This window comes from Dipodomys merriami, unplaced genomic scaffold, assembly GCF_024711535.1.
Source record: "Dipodomys merriami isolate MVZ:Mamm:240054 unplaced genomic scaffold, mDipMer1.0.p SCAF_3, whole genome shotgun sequence".
NCBI classification, from domain to species: Eukaryota; Metazoa; Chordata; class Mammalia; order Rodentia; family Heteromyidae; genus Dipodomys; species Dipodomys merriami.
In genome coordinates, this window is record NW_027204492.1 from 27,211,658 (window position 1) to 27,235,765 (window position 24,108).

The 24,108-nt window shown below is 40.2% G+C and overlaps 1 protein-coding gene across 3 annotated transcripts in view; it reads left to right on the forward strand.

Annotated features, from left to right (window-relative positions):
- Positions 1-19,827: 19,827 nt before the first annotated feature.
- Positions 19,828-24,108, forward strand: part of Lamp2 (lysosomal associated membrane protein 2) — a 50,424-nt gene continuing 46,143 nt past the window's right edge. For 2 of the 3 annotated variants that reach the window (XM_070039803.1, XM_070039806.1), the window contains exon 1: positions 19,828-20,012. In XM_070039803.1, the coding sequence (XP_069895904.1) occupies positions 19,949-20,012 (64 nt within the window). In that variant the 5' untranslated portion in view covers positions 19,828-19,948. The remainder of the gene's footprint in view (positions 20,013-24,108) is intronic. The other variant, XM_070039805.1, reaches the window with a different exon arrangement.

Sequence of the window (24,108 nt, forward strand, 5' to 3'; positions counted from 1 at the left end):
TTTTTGTTAAAAGAAGATACATGCTATAAAAAAAAATGGACAAAAACAGGAAATTTGAAGTGTTTGTCATTGGGGAAGGAGAGAGTCTTTAGTAAATAGAATACTCATTAAGAAAATGACAGTTCAGCAAGACTTGGAGAAAGTGAGTTATCCATGTGGATATCTAAGGGAAAAATGTTCTAGGCAAAGTTCCAGTGTCCAAGGCTCTGGAAATGGGACTGAACTTGGACAAAATGGGAACTCATGTGACAAAGAGGGGCCAAGCCAACTGCTTAAACGAACAAACAGCTAGGAGCTAGGAGAGGCAGTGTCTGCCTGTAATCCCAGCATTAGGGAGGCTGAGGCAGGAGTGTCATAACTTCATGATTACACTAGGCTACAAAGGGAAAGCCTGTCTATAAATAAATAAATGAATAAATAAAGACTAGTTATGTGATTCTAAAGCAAGATGTTAGCAAGTAAGGAAAAACCTCCAACCAGCCTGCAAATTGAATTGGAAAGAAACCTGAGCCACAGAAGTGAGTGCAGTGTGCTGAGAGGCCGTGAAATGGAGTCAGGGCCTCAAACACACACCAGAAAAAAATCCCTGTTCTGACCTGTGCTTCCATTGTCTCATGGCTTTTTCTGACTTACTGTCTCTTCCTTCTTTCACTTATAGGGACCATCATGATTTCATTAGGCACACCGGGGAATCTAGTGTGATTTCCCTATTTTAAAGTCAGATGATTAAAGTTACCTCTATTTCACTCCTTAAATCTCTCTTGTTATGGATATTAGGATATGGGCATTTTTGGTGGGATCTTAATAAGCTTGTTAAAGCAAGTAACCCTTGAATAGGAGTACAAGGTCTGTTTTCTTTTTTTGACAGTCCTGGTGCTTGAACTCAGGGTCTGGGCACTGTCCCTGAGCTTCTTTTGCTCAAGCCAAGCACTCTGCCACTTGAGCCACAGCACCACTTCCAGATTTTTCTGTTCATGTGGTAGTAAGGAATCTAACCCAGGGCTTCATGCATGCTAGGCAAGCATTCTACCACTAAGCCATTTTCCCAGCCCACAAGGTCTATTTTTGTTACTGCATTTTTGTATGTTGGTTTGTTCTGTAATGTTGGGCTTCAGTCATTCTAGACCATGCCTCTGTACATACTATAACCCTGAGTCCTTCACAAGTCCTTCCATCATCATCATCAGCAGCAGCAGCAGCAGCAGCAGCAACAGCAGCCCCAGCAGCAGCAGCAACAGCATTATTGCAAGTCCTGGGGCTTGAACTCAGTCTGAGCACTGTCCCTGAGATTTTTGCTCAAGGATAGCACTCTACTACTTGAGTCACAGTGCCACTTCCAGTCTTTTCTGTTTATATGGTATTGAGGAATTGAACCCAGGGCTTCACGCTTGCTAGGCAAAGACTCTGCCACTAAGCCACATTCCCAGCACCAGTCCTTTCATTATTAACAAAATGCAAATGTCTTTCTGAAATACCCATCAAAGAAATTTTGATGGCAGAGGGCTTTCTCTCTTTCTCTCTCTTTCTCTCCCTTCCTTTCTTCCTCCCTCCCCCCCTTCCCTCTCTTTCTTTCTCTCCCTCCCTTTCTTCCTCCCTTTCTCCCTCTTTCCTCCTCCCTCCCTCCCTTCCTTCCTTTCTTTTTCCATTTCTGGGGCTTGAATTTAGAGCCTGAGTACTGTCTCTGACTTTTTGCTCAAGCCTAGCGCTTTACTACTTGAGCCACAGCACCACTTCCATCTTATTCTGTTTATATGGTACTGAGGAATTGAACCCAGGGCTTCACGCTTGCTAGGCAAGCACTCTACCACTAAGCCACATTCCCAGTCCACACTTTTCTCTTTATAATGTCACTGTTGAATACCTTTTGCATTTTAGCCTCTTATTTTTGGTCGGACATGGGGGCTGAACTCTGGGCCTGGGCTCTGTCCCTCAGCTCTTCAGCTCAAGGTTAGTGCCCTACAACTTGAGCCACAGTGCCACTTCTGGCTTTTTTCTGCTTAGGTGGTGCTCAGGAATTGAACCCAGGGCCTCATGCATGTAAGGTAAGCACTCTACCACTGAGCCAACTTCCCAGCCCCACCTTTTGCATTTTCATCCACTATCAAGTCATTCCTCTACAAACCCAGAGGAACTTAAAGAAATGGTATGATGCAAGTTGTGAGAATATTTAGAGGTTGTCTTATTTAATTTCTCATGCAAAAACCCATCCCAGGTTTTCTGAGAAAATATGCCCATTTGGCTTCTCTACAAATACTTTCAGTGATTTGGAAGCAGTCAAACTTGATTTAGAAAAGTCACGAGTTCCTACTTTTGAAAGGGTTCACTTTAGCAATTTTTCCTTCTACAGACTGAATGCTCACTTCTGTGATATCAAACAATTGAACTTTTTTTGTCTTCAAGATGTCCAAGAAGGCATTTTCTTACCTTTTTGCTATACCTACTCTATAGGTACTTGAAGATGGCTCAACTATCAAGACCTCTCTGTTCTTCAGTCTGACTGTGACCCTCCGGAAATATCTTCTAGAACTTTGTTTATGTCCTTCTGCAACTGTGGAGAACCCAGAATGGAATATATAAAGCTAGCAGAATCCACTGTAGTATCACATCTCTTGATTGGAAACTTCCACCTAAGTGGCAGGGCTTGTACTTTGCACCTTGTTTTAGTCACTGTTGACTTACACTGAGCTTGTCAGTGATCAAATCTGCAGCTCTTTTTCACGTGGTCTCTGGTAAGTATGGCCTCTTCTAAGATTGATTTGTAAAACAAACTTAAAAAATGAAAACAAGACTTTATGGTTACCTCTGTTCAGTTTAATCTCACTAGTTTAAATCCACTACTCAATTTTGTTCCAGATAATTAGAAATGCTGATACATTTTAATTTGATACCTCAGACTAGCTTGCCCTCTGAAATTTGGATCATTTGCAAATGTTATGATCACTTAAAATTCAGGAAAATGTTTCTGTTCTTGAAAATAGAAACTTCTACATGGGCAAGGTGGCAACATGATTGTAATTCAAATGCTTAAGAGGTAGAAATTGAGAGCACAAGATTCCAGGGAAGCCTAGGCAAAAAAGTTAGAGAGATCTCTATCTCAACAGACAAGCTTAGGGTGATGATCCACAATGTAGTATTATTACATGCATGTAGGAAGACAGAAATTTGAGGCTGGTCCTGGCACTTGAGAACCTACTTTAAATAATAACTAAAGGTAAAAGAGGACTGCAAATATGACTCAAGTAGTAGAGTACCTGCCTTGGAAGCTCAAGCACCAGAGTTCAAACCCCAGCATACAACATGACCCCAAATAACCCCCAAACCAAAAGTCAAAAATGTAGTATCCATTTTCTATCCCATACTCATTCTCTTTTCCAGCACATTGTCTTTCAATTCAAATCAGTTTATTTTAAGAAAAATGTTGTGTTCTTCCTTCTTTTGAACAGAGGAGGATAATCATTTCCCATATCTATCTATAGGAACTGTACTTTTAAAACTTTTCTCTCTCTCTCTCTCTCTCTCTCTCTCTCTCTCTCTCTCTCTCTCTCTCTCTCTCTCTCTCTTTTTGTCAGTCATGCAGGTTGAACTCTGGGCCTGGGCATTGTCCCTGAGCTCTTTATGTCAAGGCTAGCACTCTACCACTTGAGCCACAGTACCACTTCCAATTTTCTGGTGGTTAATTGGAGATAAGAGTCCCATGGACTTTCTTGCCCAGGCTGGCTTTGAACTGTGATCCTCAGATCTCAACCTCCTGAGTAGCTAGGATTACAGGTGTGAGCCACCAGCACCTGGCTTCTTTTAAAACTTTTCTACCAAAAGTAAAAAAAAAAAAGTTTAAAAAATACCACAGAATCTCCTAGCCATCATGAATAGGATTTGAATCTGTGCAGGGAAACTACATTGCATTTCAAGTCTAACGTCTTAACCATTCAGCCACCATGACTTCCCAGAAGTTTTAGAGAATTAGTTCAGTTATAGAGTTTTTCAAAGTATTACCAATGACAATGTACGTTATTATCACTTGACTATTTCCTAAAAATGCGGACTCCTGGGCCCCACTCCAACCTTTAGAATATCTAGTGGTGGGGCTCAGAAAGGTGGTTATTCCAAATGCCATCGTTTAAACAATCTTGGCCCACACTTCACACAGTGATCTGGAGCAGCGGGTCACAACCTTGGCTATATTTCACTCACTTGGAGACCTCTGAAAAATTCTACATCAAGCCAGATGCTGATGGCTCATAACTGTAATCAGGAGGCTGAGATCTGAGGATCATGGTTCAAAGCCAGCCTCAGTATGATAGTCTCTGATATTCTTATCTCCAAATAAAACACAAAAAATCCAGCAGGGGTGCTGTGGCTCAAGTGTGGAATGCTAGCTTTGAGCACAAAAACTCAAAGATAGCATCCAGGTCCTGAATTCAAGCCCCAGGACTGGGGGCGAGAGGGAGGAAGCAGACAAGGAGGTTGCTGAGGTCAGCAGTGATCAGGAGAAAACTCCCTCTGCCCCCTCAGGCAGGATTCAAACTGCTTTTAGAATACATTTCAGAATTTGGATTTATGGTGGGGATAAAAAGTCGTTACCTGGATAAAGGACAATACAGTAGTTCCTATGAGTTCAAATGCAAATAGAATTCCTCATCCAGCAGCTGTTTAAATTTAAACAGATGTTTATTATTCCACTTACCTTGGTTTGTTTGGACTGTTATAACAGTCCAACATCTGTTGAAGGCTCTCTTCCTTGTGTGTAGATGCCTCTTTTCTTCTCCTGTACTCATATCTGATTTGTTCCTCTTCTTATAAATACCATATTTCTATCACAGTGTCTATTCTCAGGACTTCATCTAAACCTAATTACTTCTCATAGGCTCCACTTCCAAATAGCATCACATTTAGGATGAGAGCTTCAACACAGGAATTTTAGGAGGACTTAAATATTCAACCCATAGTACTACTTAACAAGAAATTGTGAGATGGGAAGTCTTGGGATTAACACAGCAACTCAATAGCATTGCCAATATTTTGGACTTTTTGCTTTGATATGCTCAATGCAATAGCTATTTCTCCTTTCATAGTTTTAACGTGGCTGCTCTGCTATAGGTCCAAATGGCACACATTAACTATAGCATCAGCCAAGTACCAGTGGCTCACACTTATAGTCCTAGCTACTCAGGAGACTGAGATCTGGGATTCATGTCAAAGCCAGCCCCTGGCAGACAAATCCACAAGACTCTCATCTCCAATTAACCAGCAAAAGGCCAGAAGTGTAGGCATGAGTCAAGTGGGAGAGCACCAGCCTTGAGTACAAAAGCTAAATATGAGCTTGAGACCCTGAGTTCAAGTGCTGGTATCAGTTTCCTCCAAAAAATTCCAGGTTAATATAGTAAGAAATGGAGAACTATGCAAAGGTTTTGAGTAGTAGGAGAATGTGGTAACATCAGTATATGAGAAATTGGTGACTCCCTAGGTTGGAGTATAAATGTGAAAAAAAGAAAGATTAGTTAGGACCCAGAGGCCCTGAGCAGCATCCTGGCCTGGCAAGTGGGAACCAGATACAAAAGAGACAATATGGTTTCTGATGGAGGCATAGAATTCCATACTATAATATATTCCACATTTTCTTGGTCCATTCATCAACTGAGTGGCATCTGGATTGGTTCCATATCTTAGCTATGGTAAATAATGCTGCAATAAACATAGTTGTGCTGGTAGCTTTAGCATGGCCTTGTTTGTGATCCTTTGTGTAAATGCCCAGAAGTGAGATTGCTGGGTCATAGGGGAGCTCTATGTGGAATTTTTTGATGAATCTCTATACTGCTTTCCAGAGTGGTTGAACAAGTTTACACTCCCACCAACAATGCATTAGGGTTCACTTTTGGCCACATCCCATCCAGCATCTGTTGTTATTAGATTTCTTGATTATAGCCATTCTAACTGGGATGAGGTGGAATCTCAATGTTGGTTTGATTTGCATTTCTTTTATGGCTAGGGAGGTTGAGCATTTCTTCATGTGTCTATTGGCCATTCTTATTTCCTCTTCAGAGAAATCTGTCTTTAAGTTTTTAGCCCACTTATTAATGGGGCAGTTGTTTCTTTGAGGATTTGTTGTTGGAGGATTTAGGTTTTTTTCTTTGTTGCTGTTGTTTTTAATGTGCTATGTGATTTTTTTGTTTTTTTTTTTTTTTGTATTTTCTTCCTCCATGGTATAACTCCTGTTTTCACTGTATTTGATGCTGGTGCCCTGCATCTTATACATACATTTTTCTAATTTGGAGAGGGGAAGGGAAATAACAAAATGCTGAAACAAGGATACAGGTTGACCCATTGTAACAATGAGACATACAAGACACTATGTTGAAAAGAAACTTTACATTGGGGGGGGAGGGAGGAGTTGGGGAAGTGGGTAAAGAAGGGTTAGTAGGAGAAAAAGGAGGTGGTAACAATGCTTGATAGGAAATATACTCATTATTTTACTCATGTAACTGTAAACCCTCTGCACAGTATCTTTACAATAAAAAAGAGACAATATGTTTTAAAAGTGGTTCCAGCAGGAAACAAAACATCCTGCCTCTGATCCTCCCTAGCCTCTTTTAGTTTCTCAAGTTCCAAAAGCCTTCCCATGACCCTGAGATGGGGAAATGATTTGCAGAAGGGTCCTGATTAGGAATTAACAACCAGTTAGGGTGCTGCAGGAGCCAAAGAATAAAAATACCACTTTCCATTGAGCTATAGTATATCCACTGATGTCACTATATTTGATTTTGGTATCCTGGTATTGTATATACGTTTATTTGAATTAGGGAAGGGAAGGGGAACAACAGAATAGTAAGACAAAGAACCAATGCAACAGTGATATACACAAGACAAAATGTTGGAAACAATTTGTACAACTTGGATGGGGTGATTGGCAGAGGAGGGAAAGTAGGAGAAAAATGAGAGAAGGGGTAACAAGTTTGACAAGAAATGTACTTATTACCTTAATTATGTAACTGTAACTGCTCTGTACATCACTTTAACAATTAAAAAAATTATAAAAAATACCACCTTCTAAGCATCTCATTATAATAGGGCAACCAATTTTTATCCACAGAGTCTTCGTTCAAATGAAATTTTACACAACAACCCACTATTTAGAACAATGTGGGTGTGGTGGAGTGAAAGGCAGTATGTCTTGCCCACCTAACTTTCTTTTCTTCTCATTTTATCACATGTACATATATACGTGTGTGTGTGTGTATGTGTGTGTGTGTGTGTGTGTGTGTGTGTGTGTGTGTGTGTGTGTGTGTACACCAGTCCTGGGGCTTGAACTCAGGGCCTGAGCACTGTCCCCAAACTGTTCTCAGGGTATAAAAAAAAAACCTTAGATTCCTCCACCTGCACAGTGAGCAGCAGAGGCCTTTGACTGAGATACTTCTTTTCTGAATGAAGTTCTTCACACTTACCCTACATTGTCTGTGGACTTCATTCATCAAATTCCTGAGATGAGAATCAGAGAAGGGCAGCAGCAACAGTGAAAAGCTGCCCAGGCCCAGAGTTCAAGCCTCATGACTGACAAAAAAAAAAAAAAAAAAAAAAGAAATAACACAGGATATTGGAGGGGTGGTTCAGATGGTAGAGTGGCAATCAATGAATGAAAGCATTAGGTACTGAGTTTGAGTCCCAGTATAGGACCTAAAAAACTTGGTGCTTCAATGGTTTGGAATAGGGTCACTGGGTAAAAACTGTCTTGGCTTGAAGTCTGGTTTGCCTCTTCCATTAGTAGACATGTGACCACGGGTATGTAAGCTTTCTGTGCTTCAGTTCTGTCATCTGAAAGGCAAAGATAATTGTGGTTACTTCACAGACTTATGAGAGTTATAGGAAGTAATCCATATCAAAGGCTCACAGCAGTCAGCCCCTGGCTTCTAGCAACTATTATTATCCTTTGGGTGGAGCCAACAGTTTAGAAATGATCCTATCACCCAGTCCTGAATGTGTTCTTTGTCTGTTCTCATTTGACTCACTGTGGTTAGAGCAAAACACACCAGACATTTGAAACTTAGATATAATATCATTTGCTTCTTACATCTAACTGCTTCAGTATGCATGTCTGAAAAGAGGTTCTTAATAAGAAAATAAGGAAAATTATATGATACATGTTCTCAATCTGTCAGATAGTCTCAAAATTTCCCAATATTTCTTATGTCATCGAAAACATAATCTTTTATGACATATACTCTTTAATACTTAGTCCATATTCACAATGCCCTCCATAGAGACCTAGCTTGAAAAGTCCAAGTCAGTTTGTACTGTGTTTTATGACTTTGAGTTAGAACAATATTTACTCTTCCCTCTTCCATGCTTTCTTGATTTGTTGACAGGACTTAGCCATTAGAATTTTCTGTTCTCAATCTTTGTGATTTTCATTCTAGTGCAAACCTTTCACTTGATCCTGTATCTCCTACTCATCCTACAAAGTATAAGTTTAATCTCAGGAACTGATTGGGGCCAGACTTAGAATCTGCCCCAAGAATTGTATAGATGACTTTTTAACCTTCCCAGTATTAAATACCAAGTGCATGTGTTAATAACTAAGTTCATCCTACTCTTCAAATGAATGACTTGCCACAGTATTTAAGTGATTATTCTCCAGTTTAAAAAAAAGAATGCCTTTTGCTAAGTGTTCCATAAAGGTTCAATGTAATCAAATCTTTAGATTGATCTTTAGTTAACTCCAGTTACTTCATGCATGAAATACCAGAAGTGAAGTGGACCTTTTCTTTCAACTTGACCTTGAATAAAGAAAGCTATATCCTCCATTTCTGTCATAAGCAATTAGTGGCTAGTTAGATGGAGCCTGTAGCCCACATGCTGCCCTGTTGAGAGCAGATATCTTCATGCTTTTTGCCTGGGACAGAGCTGCCATTTTCCTCACAGTCCTGGGGTATGAACTCTGAGCCTGGGCACTGTCCCTGAGCCTCTGTGCTCAACACTAGTGCTCTACCATTTGAGCCACAGCACTACTTCCAGCTTTTTCTGAGTGATTTAAAGGAAGGGTAAAAATGCTTGATAGGAAATGTACTCATTACCTTACTGATGAAACTATAATCCCTCTGTACAGTATCTTTACAATTAAAAAAAGAATATCTCAGACTTTTCTGCTTGGGCTAGCTTCAAACTGCAATCCTTAGATCTCAGCTTCTGGAGTAGCTAGGATTATAAGTGTGAGCCACTGGCACCTGGCAAATCTGGTGTTTTTTTTTGTTTGTTTTTGTTTTTATTTAATTTTATTTTATTTGTGAACATACTGTACAGAGGGGTTACAATTACATGGGCAGGATAATGCGTACATTTCTTACCAAGCATTGCACCCTCCTCCTTTGGTTTACCCTTCACATCCCTTCCCAGCCTCCCCCCTCCCCCCCCCAGCATACACAAATCAATTGTATATGATGGTTGTAGTACCCTAAGATACATTATCTTTGAAAATTATGCTTTTGCAAGAATTGACATTTCTGCTTGCAGATTCAATATTTTTATCATTTGCTTAAAACATATATTGAACATTTATCTCTTATTTATTCAATTATTTGAGCTTACATATGTTAAATTCTTGAAAACTAAATTTTGTTTACTTAATATAATTTCTTGGAAAAAATATATTAAGTGAAGTAAGCCAGGCCCAAAGAAACATAGGTCCCATGGTTTCCCTTATTTGCAATAACTAGTATATGTCTGAGACAAGCAGAAAAGGTCAGATAAATTGATGTTAGGTGAAATGAATCCCAAGATAAGTATTCAAATGTTTTTTTCTTTCTTGCGATTGTTTCTAACATATTTATAAGATGATTTCTTTGTTGCTTTGTATGTCCCTCTCTCACGGTATAACCCCTGCTTTCACTGTATTTGATGTTGCTATATTGGGGAGAGGAAGGGAAAAAACAAATCGTTTAACTAGGGATACAGGTGGACCCATTGCAACAATGAGATGTACAAGACGTTATGTCTAAAACGAACTTTACAACTTTGGCGGGGCGGGGGGGGGGAGTGTAGGGGGAGTAGAGGGTGGTAGGAGATGGGAAGGGGAAACAAAGGAGAGGCAACAATGCTTGATAAGAAATGTACTCATTACCTTTCCCATGTAATTGTAACCCCTCTGTATGGGATTTTCACAATAAAAAAATAAATGAATAAATTTTGTTCAAATGAAGCAAAAAAAAAACCCACACCAGAATCTTTCATTATAAAACACATTCATGTTCCATGTGCAGAAAAGACAGTTTTATGTTGTTACTACCAAAAGTGAACTTGAAAATGTTCTATCCCAGCACTGCTTGTGAATTTTCAACTACAGAGTCTTTGTTCAAATGAAATTTTATACAACAACCCACTATTTAGAACAGTGGGGGTGCGGTGGAGTGAAAGGCAGGATGTCTTGCCCACCTAACCTTCTTTTCTAATCATTTTATCACATGTACATATATACATGTGTGTGTACAAACACACACACACACACACACACACACACACACACACACACACACACATGCCAGTCCTGGGGCTTGAACTCAGGGCCTGGGCACTGTCCCTGAGCTGTTTTGCTCAAGGCTAGCGCTCTACCACTTGAACCACAGCTCTACTTCTGTTTTTTTCTGTTTATGTGGTAGTGAAGAATTGAACCCAGGGCTTCCTGCATGCTAGGCAAGTACTCTACCACTAAGCCACATTCCCAGCCCTGTTATCATATATTAATTGTATAAAATAAGTGGTTTCATTGTGACGTTTTCATACATACATTTAACATATTTGATCATATTTGCCACTCCATTATTCTGTCTTATCCTTCCAATGTCTCTCTGATATAGTACTCCTTACCCTAACAGCTCCATGGAACACACTTTGAGAAACTCAATGTAGCCCAAATCCTTAATTCACTGTCAGAAAGGAAGAGTGCTCCAAAGAGCTCGAGTGGTCTAAATAGTAATCATCAAACTTAAGATCAGTAACTAAAACTGGGAGAGAACGAAGGAAGGGATGACATTGTCCAAAAATAAATGAACTAGTTACTTTACTTATGTAACATCACCTTATAATAACAACAAAAAATAAATTAATAAAAAGATCAATATTGATATATCACCTTATAATATAATAAAAATAAATTAATAAAAATATCCATACCTAGCTCCCCTGAAAGAGTTGTACATTATTGGAGGAAATGTGCATTAGTACAATCATTATGGAGAACTGTATGGATGTTACTCTGAAAATTAAAAGTATTACTACATGATGCAGCAATCTGACATTCTCCTATTTACTGCAGCACCATTCATAAAGCCAGAATATAGAATGAACCAAGGTGACATGAAAAGATGGAGAAAATGTGATGTGATGTATACTTACCATGAAAAACTATTCAGCTATGAATTCTGTAACTTGTGACAGCGTGGGTGGAATGAGAAGATATTATCCTAAGTGAAATAATCCAGGCACACAAAAACAAGTATTGAATGATCTCACTCAACAGATGTGGAAGGAAAACAATTGATCTCAAAGGAGAGAGTGAATAGTGATTATTAGAAGCTAAGAGTGGGGTGATAAAAGAGTGTGATAATGGATGCCAAAGTACAATTAGAAATAAGTTGTAGAGTTCTGTAATACAGTAGAGTGAGTATAATTTGCAGTAGCCTGTTATGTCTTTCATGAAGACCTTGAAAAAATGTTTGAAGGCTCTAAATACAAAGAGGTTGATAAGAAGATGGAAATGCTAATTACCTTAATGTGATTAATCATATTCTATACATGTACTCAAATATCAAACCATTCCCCCAAATATATAATTTTGTTAATCATAGAACAATATTCATGTTGAAGAACATGAAAATGCTAATTATTTTGACTTATAATATGCATTGTATGCCTGCACTAAATTATCACATGGTACTCCATAAATATAATTATTATGTGTCAATTCAAAATGAAAAGGGGGAGGTTGGAGGCGTAGCTCAGTTGGTTGAATTCTAACCAATGAGTTGGTTGAATTCTAACCAATGAGTAAAAGCATCACATACTGAGTTTGACTCTCAGTCTTGGGAAATGAAAACAGGCCAGGTATAGTGCCACACACCTGTAGAGCTAGCACTCAGGAAGCTGAGTCAGGGAGATCACTAGCTTGAGGCCAACCTGGGCTACACAGTGAGTCGAGTCCCTGGCTCAAAAACCAGCTATGGCAGTAAATACCTATAATTCAGCTACTAGGATAGAATACCAGCTACATACATATACATATAATACCAGTAGCTAGGATGACAGGTATAAATCACCAGTGCCTGGCTGACGATGTGAATTTATAACCCAATGCTTCATAATGTATGTATGAATCTTTTAAAAGGAGAAATTGGTGCTTTTTAAAGTCTTTCTTTGCAATTCGCACACATTTATGGTGTTGGCGAATTGTACACATTCAAGGTATACAATGTAATTTTTTTGGGCCAATACTGAGGTTTGAACTCAAGGCTTTGTGTTTGGTAAGCAAGGTTTCCACCACATGACTCACACCCAGCCCTAAAGCATGAGGCTTTGATGCTTTATTTTATTAACTTCTCTGAAGTTGTTAATGAAGGAGTTAGGTGGATAGACTGTCATCCTTATAACCCACTATAAAGCCATCAAATGCTTATGTGAACACACAGAGGTAGAATGAAAGAAATAACATCTGGAACGGAAAGAGTTGCTAGGAAACATCCACATTGAAATTCATAGAATGCCAAGGTCTGCAGCTAATAAGTTCTGTACCAGAAGTGAACAGGGCCTTCAGTGTTTTCTGGGTCTTTCTCACTGTCATGAAACTTTAATAAAGGCTGCATTTTTGAGTATACGTTTGAGCCAATTGGGAATAAAATAATAGACAAGAAATACAGAAGGAAAAAAGTTCCATTACCACCTGTACTGTCTACTTGGGAAAATCACTGGACTCCCTGAGCAAAATGATGGTGCTGAAGCAGAAAAGGGCCACTGACTTTAAAGTGTCTATCGTTCCATATTGACAGTCAGTCACAAGTGGTTGCCATCTTATGGGAATCAAACTTGTGCAGTCACATACATCATCATCAATAGGGCTATATAGAAGGAGGTAAGAAACTCTGAATCTGACTTCTCACTTCCAAATCCCCATTGCAAAGGTAGAGCATGCTATGGCATAATTTGCTGTGCAATGCATCATTATCCAGTTTGACAAATCATAATGTCATGAGAATTCTGTATCATAATCTATTGAATTGGAAGAGAATATGAAAATCACAGTGAAGAGACAAATAAAGCTGACATGCAAGTTTGTGTGTGTGAGATAGAGAGAGAGGAGGGGAGAGAGAAAGGGAGGATGGAGAGAGAGAAAGTGTGAGGGAGATATATGGAGAAATAAAGGCTCAGAAAGGAGACAGAGAGGGATAAAGATACAATATAAGCATGATGGCATACACAACACACAGGATGGTAGCCAGAAGATAATGAATTCAAGGTCACCATGGCTACATCTGGAGGCTCTGTCTCAAAACAGCATTATCATCAACAACAACAAAACCAAAGCAAAGCAAAAACACAGTGGAAAGAACATTTGTTTGGCTGTCAGTGGAGCTAGCTATACGACTACACTTATTGGCAGTGTGATTTTGAAGAAGTTGCTTCATCTGAATCCTTGTCTGTAAATGGATCAGTGAGGCTCGAGCTGTTTCTCAATCTCAGCTGCATATTGAAACCACTTTTGGACCCTTAAAGACAAAGATGCTCTAGTCCAGCTCTTGAGATTCTGCCTTGGGTAGTCTGTGCTCACCCCTGTGCATGCTGGGTTTCCAGGGTAGAGAAACATATGCTGCAGCCCGGAAGTACTCACATGGCCCCCAGCCTTCAATTCTAGGATTCTATATAAGAAAATGCTGATTTATTTAAAAAATATTAGGAAATAAGGTGTCCCAATTATTTACATATCTAGGTTAATGAATTACTGTCATCAATTGTACAACAATTAGTAATATAAGGATATAAGGATGTCATTCATTGATAGAACATTTGCTGTAGCATGCTTGAGATCTGAGGATCCATCTCCAGCACCACCAAAAAGCAAAACTAAAAACAAATATGAAATACGGACAGCTTTATGAGTTACCCATGTGCTGCCCATCACAAACTTTTGCCCCTCAGACTAATACAAATGCTGATTCTTTGGGACAGGCACCTTTATGAGACAGAATGATTGCTTTGGAAGTTGTACGTTAATGGCATTATGCCAGATAGGCTAAACATTCTCAAACCTTCCTTTGGTCCAAACTTCTCTCCATACAGTTATTTAATGCTTTATACCCTAAACACTCTGAGAACTGTTCCTCTCTGGATAGCTCTGCCAGGAACCCTGCCCCAGGTTGAAGGAGCTCTTCTGTAACAGGGACAGACACATGGGACTGGGGTTGATGTTCAAGCAACTCCATGTGATCCTCTACATTTAGCTTCATACTTGTTGACCTGAGTGCTGATCCTGCTTTATCCACCAGACTTTTGTGTTCTTTCCTGATCAGACCTCTTATCTCACACAAAGCCTGTCGGTAGCTCCTTGCCTTTTGCCCCTACCACATATGTAGATTATGACTTTTGTTTTCAGTGGTACTGGGGTTTGTATTTGCTAGGTCTGCGTTATACTGCGGAGACATGTCTCCAATCTTTTTGTGAGTGTTTTTTGCCAGTCCTGGGGCTTGAACTCAGGCCCTGAGCTTCTTTTGCTCAAGGCTAGCACTCTACCACTTGAACCACAGTGACACTTTCAGCTTTTTCTGTGTATGTGGTACTGAGGATTGAACCCAGAGCTTCATGCCTGCTAGGCAAACACTACAACTAAGCCACATTCCCAATTCTCTTTTTGCTTTTTTAGACAGGGTTTCACTTCCTTCCAAGGCATGGGTCTGAGCCATGATACACCTATTCAGGCTTCCTGTCAGTAGCTAAGATGACAGGCACATCCCACCATGCCCAGCTTCTTCCACTGAGATGAAAACTTACGGCCTTGTTTGCCTAGGCTGATCTGAAATTGTGATTTTCCTTATGTCAGCCTCCTACAATGCTAAGATGATAGGTATGTGATAGTGGGCCCAGCTATGGTTTGAGAAGTATTCCCATGAACTCTTCTCCCTGGGCTAGCCTGGAACCATGATCCTACCAAGAAGCTAGGATTACAACTGTGATCCCATTGGCATTGCAGGGTCATGACTTTGGGGCCAAAGAGGAGAGAACAAATAGCAAACATTTCCCTAAAGGCAAGACATGGAATGGTATAAGAAAGACCCTAGGGGCTAAGGATTTAGCTCAGTGGAAGAGCACTTGCCTGGCAAGTGCAAGGTCCTGAGTTCAGTCCTCAGCTGTGGAAAAAAGAAAAGGAAAGAAAAAAAGGAAGGGGCTGGGAAGGTGGCTCAGTGGTAGAGCGCTTGCCTTGCATACATGAGGCCCTGGGTTTGATTCCTCAGTATCACATAAGCAAAAAGAAAAAAGCCGGAAGTGGAGCTGTGGCTCAAGTGGTAGAGTGCTAGCTTTGAGCTGAAGAGCTGAGGGACAGTGCCCAGGCCCAGAGTTCAGGCCCCACGACCGGACCACCCCCCCCCCGAAAAAAAAGAAAAGAAAAAAAGGAAGATCCTATGAATATATCAAAGTATGTTACATGCATGCATGATACTATCAATCAAAACATTACTTCAGCCAACTGCTGGTGACTCATGCCTGTAATCCTAGCTACTCTGCAGGCTGAAATCTGAGAATCATAGTTTTAAACCAATGTAGGCAGGACAGTCAATGAGACTTTTTTTGTTGGTTGTGAGGCTTGAATTGGGGGTCGGCACTATCCCTGAACTTTTTTGCTCAAGGCTAGCACTCTACCACTTTTAGCTACAGCACCACTCCTGGTTTTCTGGTGGTTAATTGGAGATAAGATTCATAGACTTTCTTCCCTGGGCTGGCTTTGAACCATGACCCTCATATCTCAGCGTCCTGAATGGCTAGGATTACAAGTATGAACTACCAGCGCCAGGATCCATGAGACTCTCATCTCCAGTTAAATACCAAAGCAGCCAGAAGTACAGCCTTGAGCAAAAGAGCTTGGGGATGGCACCCAGGACCTGAGTTTAAGCCCCAGGAACGGTGCGTATACACACACACACACACACACACACACACACACACACACACACACACACAACCCCCATAATATTATTTTGTAAAATATGTATTAATTATAATAGTAGTTATAAAGAGAAATAACTATATAAATGATAGATAATAAAATGTAGAGATTGGGAGAAGGAAATGAGCTTAATGGTATGGAGAGTAAATGAATGGAAAAATAAATACTATTAAATAAATGAACAAAACTCAGGCCTATAAGCCTAGCTACTCAGGAGGCTGAGATCTAAGAATCATGGTTCAAAGCCAGTGTAGGCAGGAAAGACTCTTATTTCCAATTAGCCACTAGAAAACTGGAAGTGGTGCTGTGTTTCAAGTGGTAGAGCATTTGCCTTGAAGTTGAAGAGCTCAGGGATAGCGACCAGGCCCAGAGTTCAAGCCCTATGACTGATCAAATAAACAAAATCAGCTGGGCACCAGTGGCTCACGCCTACTACCAGCTACTCAGGAGGCTGAGATCTAAGGATCACGGGTCAAAGCCAGACCAGGCAGGAAAGTCCGTGAGACTCTTATCTCCAATTAACCATGAGAAAACTAGAAGTGGTGCTGTGGCTCAAGTGGTAGAGCCCTGGCTGAAGAACTCAGTGACAGTGCTCAGGTCCAGAGTTCAAGCCCCATGATTGACAAAAAGAATCAAATAAACATAAGTATCGTTAGTATGGCTAGAGCAAACCAGAGTTTGGTGATTGTGTTGATGAACTAGAGTTTGGGAACCTATTCTGTCATTGGATTATAAGACATGAAAAAAATCACTTTGTCCTATTTGTGCCTCTGATCATCACACATATATAAACCAAGACATCCAGGTTGACCTCAGAGTTTTCATATCTTTTATATTAAAAAGAAACACCTCCCTATAAATGAAATACCTGTTGAATAAATAACATTCACAAAGCTTTGTTAAGTACAAAGAAAATTAAATACCTACTTCTTTCTGCCTAGCACATTCCTTCACTTCCTACCAGACTCTAGCTTTCACCTTTAGGAGAAACTAAACACTATAAAATAAACACGGGGGGGGGGGGACGGAGGGGAGAAAGATTGGGTGGGAGGGTGGGGGGAGGATAGGAAGGGATGGGAAGGGGAAACAAAGGAGGAGGCTACAATGCTTGATAAGAAATGTACTCATTATCTTGCCCATGTAATTGTAACCCCTCTGTACAGTATTTTCACAATAAAAAAGATATAAAACTAAAATAATAATAATAATAAACACCAAATAAATAAACACTACTTAATCATGCAAGGTTGAATCAGAGGAACTTTGTCTATGTGCTCCCTTAGTGTTTGCATTTCCCAAGTAATCATCTCTTCACTGGCCCACAGCCTGTAGTAGCTGTGAGCTTCTTTAGAGTGGAGAACATGGCTAATTTTTTCCCCACCAATCCCTTCTCATAGCAAGTGCTCGGGAAATGTTTGCTGAATTAATAAATAATCAGAAGCTGTAAGAATAGGTTCTGGCTTTTAGAGATCATACGGTCTCAGTGCTGAGCTGGTAGAATGAGTTTCCCAGCCTATTTCCAGGATATTTTTTTCCAGCTGTGTCACATAAAGGAAAGTGACTAGGTATATGACTTTTTTTCCATTAGTCTTGTCAGCTGACATTGACAGATTTCTGACTTCTGCCTTGACCACTTTCTCCATGTCCTTTTTTTTTTTTTTTTTTGACATACAATGGTTATGTTGCACAGGCTAGCCTGTAATTCACAGGCTTACCTCAGCCTCCCAAGTGCAGAGATTATAGTTGTGCACCACCACACCTGCTAGCCACTATGTTCGTTGGTTTTTCTAGAACATAGAGTTAAACACGAAAGTTATACAACATACAATTTGAGGAGTAAGGCCACAGCCCACCAGTAAGCATTGGTGGAGCAACTTTTGAGAATTCAAATCAATTATGAGTTCTCAAGATGGCTATATCCAGGATATAACTCTAGCCAACCCTTGCTGATAGTGGGGTTAGTCAAATGACATTTTACTAAAGACAATGAGTAATGTTGCAGTGTATTTTGGTACTGGATTGGGCAAGTCAATTTTCTGTGACTTAGTTTTGCTCATGACAGATGACATTTACAGTTTTCTTACTTTCAGGAATTAATAACATCAAAGTAAATGATAGTGAGAGCCGGGCACAGGTGGCTCACGCCTGTAATCCTAGCTACTCAGGAGGCTGAGATCTGAGGACTGTGGTTCAAAGCCAGCACGGGCAGGAAAGTCCGTGAGACTCTTATCTCCAATAAGCCACTAGAAAACCGGAAATGGCGCTGTGGGTCAAGTGGTAGAGTGCTCGCCTTGAGCTGAAGAGCTGAGGGACAGCACCCAGGCCCAGAGTTCAAGCAAGCCCTATAACTGACAAAAAAAAAAAGAAAGAAAGAAAATGATAGTGAGGTTAGATCAGTGAGTCTTAGTATTTGTGTTGGAGTTAGGGCACTGTTGGGGAGCCACAAGTGTCTATCTAGAGAAATAGTTAAATGCATAATTTTCGGCAGAAGCACACACACACAAGCGCTGCATGTAATTTCTGAAGATTCCTGGGGCTTTGTACTTTTTGGACCCTTGCACAAGCTCATTTATAGACCCCAGATTTAAAATCTATTGGACCAAATGATTTTAAAGCTCGTTTGGTGTTTCTCAAGCTGTGAAACATGAATCATAGCATGAGAATTACTTGAAGTGTTTAAGAAAATAAGAGGTTTGATGCAGGCATGGTACTGCGTGCATGCCTATAATCTCAGCATTGTAGAAGTTGAGCAGGATGATCACCATGTGTTCAGATCCAGCTTGTGCTGCACAGTGAGTTCCTGTTGCAAACAAAGCAAAACAAAACAAGCAATCAGCTGACAACCTTCTATTTCATAAACTTGGGAGTGAGATGTAAGACTCTGTTTGTGAGAACTTTGAGGTGATTCTTTTGAACTGTAACATTTGAGAGTCAATACTTTATTCCAGTTATCCATTTTTATGTTTGAATACCTTCATCTGATGATTTGAGTTTTCTCTGTTCACTGTTCATTTAGCAAATATCACCAATATCATATTTAATATGATCTCATTGTAGAATATTTGTATATACACAGCAACACACACATACGGATGTTTACTAACTGTCCCTTTATCCTTGTTTCTCACTTTTTAAAAGCCTTCCTGTATTTTTTAAAAGATGCTTCCTCTTTTTGAGTTCAATTTCCCTATCTGAGAAATGGTGTTGTAAATTGGTGCAGTTCAAAACCATGTTCTGCTCCAGTGCTTAGTGACTCCTTACCACCCCCTCACTTCTAGGTACATCTATAGCATGAACTGCATGGGTAATAAGGACGATTGGAGACAAATTTTGTGTTATTTTTATATAGATTACGTTGAGATGCATTTTTAATTCCAAACAAAATTATTCTCTCCTTACTAAAGGAGCAGGAACAGAAATAGCCTGCTCTCTACCTAGCTCAAAAGTTCCTTTTCTGTCTTAAGCTTTAGAAAGTGCCGTCCGCGCCCATCAGTACTGTAATAGTGGTTGTGAACCAAAAAGCCAGGGCGTGGTCTCTCCGCCCACTGCCTCCGACATCACCAATCCTCGCGCAGCTTTCAAGAGTTGTGATTGGCTGAAAGCAAAAAAGAGCCCCACCCCTGGTCTTATGACTCGGGCTGAAGCTGCGCTGTGGTCAGTGGTCACCGGAGCTGTACTTCCACGTCCCGCGAGCCTTTTTGCTGGTATTGCTGCTCTTGTCTCCGCAACCGCTGCTGCCTCCTGCTTTTCGGAATCATGATGTACTTCCGGCTCTCCCCAGTTCCGAGCTCAGGGCTCGTTCTTCTCTGCCTCCTCTTAGGTGAGTTGTGGGGCCCTTGGGATTAATCTCCCCGCCCGGGCCTGGAGCGCGGGTTCAAAGTTCACAACCTGAAAGACCGGTTCAGACTAGGTTTACACACTGAGCAGTTTATACTGGGTGGCGGTTGATTCCCCTGGGAAGCGGGGCTGTGACCTACCGAAGGCCAGACGGAGGGATGGCAAGGAAGAAGGGCCTCTGAGAATAAGATGGGACAAATAAGGGAGCAGATGCCAAGAGAGTAGGCATAACAGAGCAAAGAGTGGAATAGGTCGGGGTAGAAAGAGCAGCTTGGGGAGGACAGTAAGGAGCGAGCTCAAGAGGGCAGTATATGCAGATTCTGGGATAACAGACACAATTAGGGGAGTCCTGGTTTCCTAGATCAAGAAAGAGTTTTGAAGATGGTGGAGTAACCAGAAGGGTCAGAAAGAAAATTGGAATGAAATAGATCCGGTGGGGGGAAGGAAGAGCATGGGGTGAGGGAGAGAAAGGATAGAGAGCCTAAAAAATTTGGGACATGGTTGGGGGTTCTTAGCAATTTGAGTCTAAAGAAGAAAGGGTGGCTGATGAAGAACGATGACGAATGATGTGAGATTAGACTTTGGTCTCAGTTTTGAGGGTGAAAACAGGTATGGTAACTGAAGCAATTTTCAGTAGAAAATACTCGATTTGAATCTCGGGAGACTGAAGGAATGAGTGTAAACTTTGGCGAGAAGTGAATATCTAACTCGGTAGTGTCGAGAAGTTCAATTTTCTATTAGTTTTGCTACTTCCTCCCAATCAGACCATGAGAGAAAAAGTCCTAGATGCTTCAATTGAAACAACTTCTCTGATAAGAGGTTTTAGTAGTTGTGTAGCTCAATTTTGTAGACTATCTGCCTGGTCTTAAGAATTTTCTATTATCTTTCCTATCACACAGTTGACCTATTAATTGTGATTGTGTAGCAGGATTTTGTTAACTTTCTAAGGATTGGGTTACTAGTAGGTCCTAAGAATACCTGGATGAGTGGAATGTTGGTTGGTTATGCTCTATTCTAATGAATAGTCCATTAAAAGGTTTTAGTGCTTAAAAGTGAACTTTGATCGGTGTGTCTTGTTGACCAGATTCATCCTGTCCTTGTTGTTAACCTGTGACTCTTGCTATTTGTGCCTTAATCAAAGAACAGAAGGAACAGACCCACAGGCATGTGGAGGAGGAAATAAGATAAGTTAAGGGAGCCTGAGAAATTTTCAGAACAATACTGTAAAGATCTTTCTCTTCCCTCCCTCCCTTTCACTTCACTATAGTGTTTTTCAGAAGCTGGTAATGTATGATGACATCACCCACCACTCAGAATGTTCTAATGTTATTGTTTTATTCATTTCTCACTTTTAATTTCTAATACAGTAAATACTAGTAGATATAATTCATACAAATGAAAATTCTGTGAAGGTCTCCATGGATAGGTGAGTAAAGTGGACCCAATTGCATATCTTTTGCAAATGCATGATGCACTACACCTGGCCACATGGTGTAAGGAATACTTCTAAGGCACTTCTAGTCCAGGGCACTGAGGCCTTGCGGGAACACTAAGCCTTAACTTCACTGTGAAAGCTCTGAAGCCTGTGGGCCCTAACAAAGGCTTGTTTACAGTGGAAAGCACCTTATCAGTGACTAGTACACATCTGACAAAGGCATCTGTTAAGCTGTACTTCCCTGCCAATTGAGACACACACACAACACTTATTGTTTAGGGAAAGTCAGAAAAAACGTAACTGTTGTCCTACTTGTTGGCTTTTGTGTAATTTTTTGTAAATAAATGATTTTTTGTTTTGTTTTTACAAAAACTGGTCACTGTAGAAAACTAGCAGGCAAAAATAAGCACATAGAACCTAGTAGCTCTTCTGCTAGTTTGCCATTTATTGATCAGGATGGAATAGATTCATCCTCTTGCATGGTTTCTAAGACCAGTTCCTTACACCTCCAAGTTCACAACAGAATTTGGAGGACTCAAATTTTATGTAGCTAGATTTAGTTTGCAAAAAGCTCCAGAATGCAATATGGTTGCTTTTTCTGATAGCTCTTGATTCAGTGTAGAGCACAAAGTTCTCCCAAGTGTCCTCTTACTTGTCTTTAGTTGCTTAGTGGATTTTGCTTGCTATTTTCTTTATCAAAATTGATAGTAAAAATAGAGGGTTTTTTTTGGGGGGGGTGTCCAGTCGTGGGGCCTGAACTCTGGGCCTGGGTGCTGTCCCTCAGCTCTTCAGCTTAAGGCTAGCACTCTACCACTTGAGCCACAGCACCACTTCCGGCTTTTTTCTTTTTTTGCTTACGTGGTGCTGAGGAATTGAACCCAGGGCTTCAGGCATGCAAGGCAAGCGCTCTACCACTGAACTACCTTCCCAGCCCCGAGGGTTTTTTTTTTTTTTTACTTAGCCTACTTTAGCTTTGGGAGGATTTCATTGTTGCATTTCCATACATGTTTACAACACAATCACTCTTCCTGCTCCCACCCTCCCCTCCCAGAACAATTTCAACGAGTTTCATTGTTCTGTTTTCATAGCTGTAAAATAATCTATTTTGACTGTGTTAATCCTCATTTGTCCTTTGTTAGCTCCACCTCCTCTGGTTAGTGCTCACCCCCCAAATAATCCTATTCTATTAACCCCTAGGTTTCACTAAGTTTCTTTATGTTGTTTCACATATGCTTGCAATGTATTACAAAACTGTCCACTATCTACTAAGAATGAGCTTTTGAAAACAACAACTTTGTGAAGTATCTGCTATATGCCTGGTATATACTGTGGGTACCAATGAAGGAGACTGTCCTGAATTTATACTTTCATTACCATGAATGTTCTTGCTATACCAGTTTCACTTTATAAATTTGTAGCTAGCCTAAGTCCACCAAATAGCTATTTAAAAAATAGCTTTATCAAGCAGGACACTGGTTCCTCACACCTTTAATCCTAGCTACTCTGGAGGCTGAGATCTGAGGATCACGGTTCGAAGCCAGCCCCGGCAGGAAAGTCCATGAGACTCTTATCTCCAATTAACCACCAGAAAACCAGAAGTGATGCTGTGGCTCAAGTGGTAGAGTGCTCACCTTGAGCTGAAGAGCTCAAGGATAGCACCCAGGTCCAGAGTTCAAGCTCCACTACCAACAAAAAGAAAATAATAGCTTTATCAGTAAAGGAAGGGGTGACAATGTCCAAAAAGAAATATTACCTGACTTATAAAAGGATAAACCCTCTGAATACTAACACCTGAATGGTAACATTAAATTATATATATTTTAAAAATGAGGTTAACCATAAAAACTTCTTAAATAACCAGAAAACCAGAAGTGGAGCTATAGCTCAAGTGGTAGAGTGCTAGCCTTGACCAGAAGAGCTCAAGGACAGTGACCAGACCCCAAGTTTAAACCCCAGGACTGGCACACAGAAAAGAAGAGTACATTTTGTCTTTCTCAGACTATTAAGTTCTTATCCTATTTTCTGTTCCTTTTTTCTCCTAGTTCTAGTCAAGCCTCTTTTATGATATTAATCTCTGAGAACACACACTGTCTTATGTGTTGTTACTTCTTACAGCTTACTGAGTACCAGGTATTCATTGGTGGGCACTAGAGATAGAACTGTGAACTAGACCCAACATAGACTCCTCTTTCTTCTGTGAACCTTATGTACTATTTTACAAGAGGTTCTTTTGTGTCTTTGGATTGGGAGCTTCAAGGTCAATGCTAACAGCTCAAGTAATTATAGAGCACATTATGAAATAAGATGCCCTATAATAATGCTAGTCTCTTACCTGCATAATGAGTGCTTAAAAGTTAATATAGAGAACTATGAAGTCCTTGGTGAGAAAGGGTTAGGTTTTCACAGAGAACCAGTATCTCTCATTTTGAGGCAATCTGAATGTAAATATGGAGACTTTCCATGGCTTTGCCATACTTTGTTTAATAACAACTTTGGCATAAAGGTTTGTCAAAGTTAATCTAGCTATATTCATAGAAGTACTTGAAAGGACAGACTTGTCATTAGTCCATTAATCACTGGTTATATTGGATATGATTATAAATAGTCAAATATGTGTCTCATGTACAGATTTATTCCCCTGTAT